This window comes from Micropterus dolomieu, linkage group LG18 (genome assembly GCF_021292245.1).
Source record: "Micropterus dolomieu isolate WLL.071019.BEF.003 ecotype Adirondacks linkage group LG18, ASM2129224v1, whole genome shotgun sequence".
NCBI lineage: Eukaryota > Metazoa > Chordata > Actinopteri > Centrarchiformes > Centrarchidae > Micropterus > Micropterus dolomieu.
Genome location: NC_060167.1, coordinates 4,208,659 through 4,211,950, shown reverse-complemented (window position 1 = coordinate 4,211,950; position 3,292 = coordinate 4,208,659). Strand labels below are relative to the sequence as shown.

At 35.9% G+C, this 3,292-nt stretch overlaps 1 protein-coding gene across 1 annotated transcript in view; it reads right to left on the bottom strand.

Annotated features, from left to right (window-relative positions):
* Window positions 1–3,292, bottom strand: part of LOC123956971 (odorant receptor 131-2-like) — a 5,092-nt gene that overhangs the window by 1,216 nt on the left and 584 nt on the right. Inside the window, exons 2-3 of the mRNA XM_046029548.1 lie at window positions 812–983; window positions 6–570 (exon numbers count right to left, since the gene is read on the bottom strand). Of these exons, the coding sequence (XP_045885504.1) occupies window positions 6–570; window positions 812–961 (715 nt within the window). The 5' untranslated portion in view covers window positions 962–983. The remainder of the gene's footprint in view (window positions 1–5; window positions 571–811; window positions 984–3,292) is intronic.

Sequence of the window (3,292 nt, the reverse complement as noted above, 5' to 3'; positions counted from 1 at the left end):
CATACACAGCAGCAGCTGAAACCCGTGGAGGAGGATAGTGTTTCTGGCTTTTTTAGCATCTTTGCTAGCTGTTTTTGCAGTGAACAGGATCTTGAAGTAAGTGTAAAAGATAGTGATCCAAACTATAACTAGAAACACTGAATATGTGATATCTCTCTTCTTGATGATGATGGGATTTGGGAAGACAGTTTGTCTGAGGCAGAACACCTGGGAGTGAAAGAAGCCCAGTGGCTGTGTGGCCAAAGTGATGAACAGATCAGGAAGAACAGACAGCACGGTTGTCACCCAGATTAAACCAATCAGCATTAACGTTCTCTTGATGGTGCAGATCTGCACGTGGCGAAGGGGAACGCAGATGGCGATGTAGCACTCCACCGCCATGCAAGCCAGGTTCAGAGGGCTGTTTTCAGTGGTGAAAAGCGCAATCAGGATGAAGACGCAACAGATGGAGACATTTATTTTATAGATGGTGTAGCTGATGACAAACAGCATGACAGACAGCATCATTTGGATCGTGTCGTTGACCACCAGGTGAATGAAAAGGATGTACCGAGGATTCATGTAGAAGATCTAGAGGGTGGAACAAAAGCACATTGGCAGATTTTAGATTGATGTTTGTGTTGATTTTTCACAATTTACAGTTGTAATTAACTAGTAATGGTAAAATACTATTCTATAGTCACTAGGAACTATTTTAACTATTCTTCGAAGATCACCCCACTGTTGGACTAATTTAGCCTGACCTCGCTTCATTTCTACCAAACATCTAAAGTAAAAAACATATTACTGTGTCATTAAAGAAATATCAGACCTGGTGTTTGCGGAAGGTGTGAATGAGGCTTGCATTGATGTAGTTGATGGAGATCCCGATAACCACGACAATCACATTCTTGGTCACAGCTTTAGTTAAGGAGTCTGGAGACCGACCAACCACAGTCCCATTGACAGATGATACGTTCATCTCATGAAAGCTGTAGTTTAGCCTAACATAACAAAAACATAACATATATACTTATTGTACCAAATATATGAGCAACACTAATTATAGTACAATTTAACTATCTGTTTTAGAATTAATTCTTTGGAAGATAAACAGTTTGAACAAAACACCAATCTGACATATTTCAAATGAATGATACAGCATCACAATTTATTTTTTTAACAATAGTTTATATTTGCAAATATTTCTAATTCCATTTTACCCATCTCAAAAGAATCAACATTTAACAGTAGATTGTATTAACCAACAGTCATCAACCCTCCTGATTTATTATGGATCTACAAAACAAATCAATGGTAAAGCATGTTGAAGTGAGAACATTTACATTCCTGGTTAAGTATTTTTTTTCTTTTAATGACTTTAAGTCCGAGAGAGAGGAGGACGTTGTTATTAAAAATATTATCTTAAATTAGCGTCACCAGGGGAAATGCATACATTCAAACTTTACACAACACATGTATTTCAATCATTATGTTTTCATGAATCACTTATATAATGAGGTGCAGTCTGGGTTTTACAGCGAATCACACCGACACATATAGAGACTGGATCATGATAATTTCCAGATATCTGTCTTTCAGTCATATGTCTTGATAATATATTTATAATACAGGCATGCTTACACAAAAAAGAATGCATAAAATAAAGCTACCTTCAACAGTATAATAATGTAGTGTTGTAAATGTTATTTATTTATAACAATGTATCTGTTTGAGTCAGCAGGCTGTCACAACAGCTGAACAAATGTTTGAGTGTAAAATCAACAGTTTCACATTAAAACCGCTTTGTTCGATTAACTCCAACTTAAAAAATTAAACTGTAAACAAAACCTTGTAGCAGAGAGTTAGGTTTCACCTGGTGCATCATTTGGATAAAATAGGAGAGAAAAACACTACTGACTAGTGATCAAAATGGAGTATTTTTCTAATACCTGTATAACAATGTATTACAATAATGTAATTTTGCATGTGTACTTTACAATATCAAAAGCTTTGAAAAGTAATCATTAACATTTTAATCAGTCAAATCATCTGAAGAAACTAGACACAGCTGGACACGGTAGAATCTGTGTGTCAAATTCAAATTTGTGAAGGTTAATTCTGCATAGAGATTTTCAGGGATAACGGCAGATACAGAAGAACTAACCTCCAGCAGAAGATCAGAGCGTCAATCTAAAATATACAAAATCTATATTTTATTTGCTGAAATTGACATTAAAGCTCAGGAGATAAAAGTGTAATAATGGAATAAAACAGCATGACAACATAGTGTATATTTTTGGAAAGAGGCTAATCATTCAGTTAGATGATCAGATGAAGTAGTTTTTATCAACACAGCAACCTCAGTAGCTTTAAAAATGTAAATGAGGAAATTGATACATATCAAATAGGAAAAGCTTTGCAACAGAATCAATGACATTCAACAATCATTGGAGAAACAAACCATCACTAACAGACCTGTGTACACATTACCCACATGTCTCAAACAACAGACCTGCTTACTTTTAGTGATAAACAGAACACATATACTGTAAATAAAATCAGTTGGAATTTAAAAGCAATGATAAAGGGACATGGGATAAGTGATAAACGTTTATCAGAGTTTGTAAAACTTTTATATTTTTAGATATACAACAGCAGTGTACAGTAGGTGGTTCTCACCTTAGGTGATGCGTTTGCACAAGGCCACCAACATAATGACTCCAGGAAATCTCTGACTTTATATTTGCTGTGTTAAACACACATCTCAGCGTTCAGGGAGGTGTCTGCATGTTAAGGTGTTTCATGCTGGGGATATATGCGCCTACATTTGTGTCTCAAATTAGAAGTATGATTGTGTGTGTGTGTGTGTGTGTGTGTGTGTGTGTGTATGTATGTTTGTGTGTGTGCATGTAAGTCTGTGTGTGTGTTTTACTATTGCGGATGTGCACTTCCATCACTTTTTCACATACAGTAATACCCACATCCCCACACATCAAGGTTTAATAAACTGAGCTTTTCCACTCAGGTTGGTACAAACTGAAAATATGCATAAAAACAAGTGGCAGGAAAGTACAGTGACATCACATGCATGATTATCCCTATAACTTTATTTTTGTCATTATTTGCTGTGACTTAACCAAGCAGGAACTTCTAGGTCTGAAAAGTGAAGCCAATATGGAAGTGCATTAAACCTGCATTATTCCTAATGGCCAGCAGGGGGCGACTCCACTGGTTGCAAAAAGAATACTAAATAAACTATGCGATAAATCTTATACCATTGGAAAGCTTGTTTATGTCCCTTTTTAAGTGG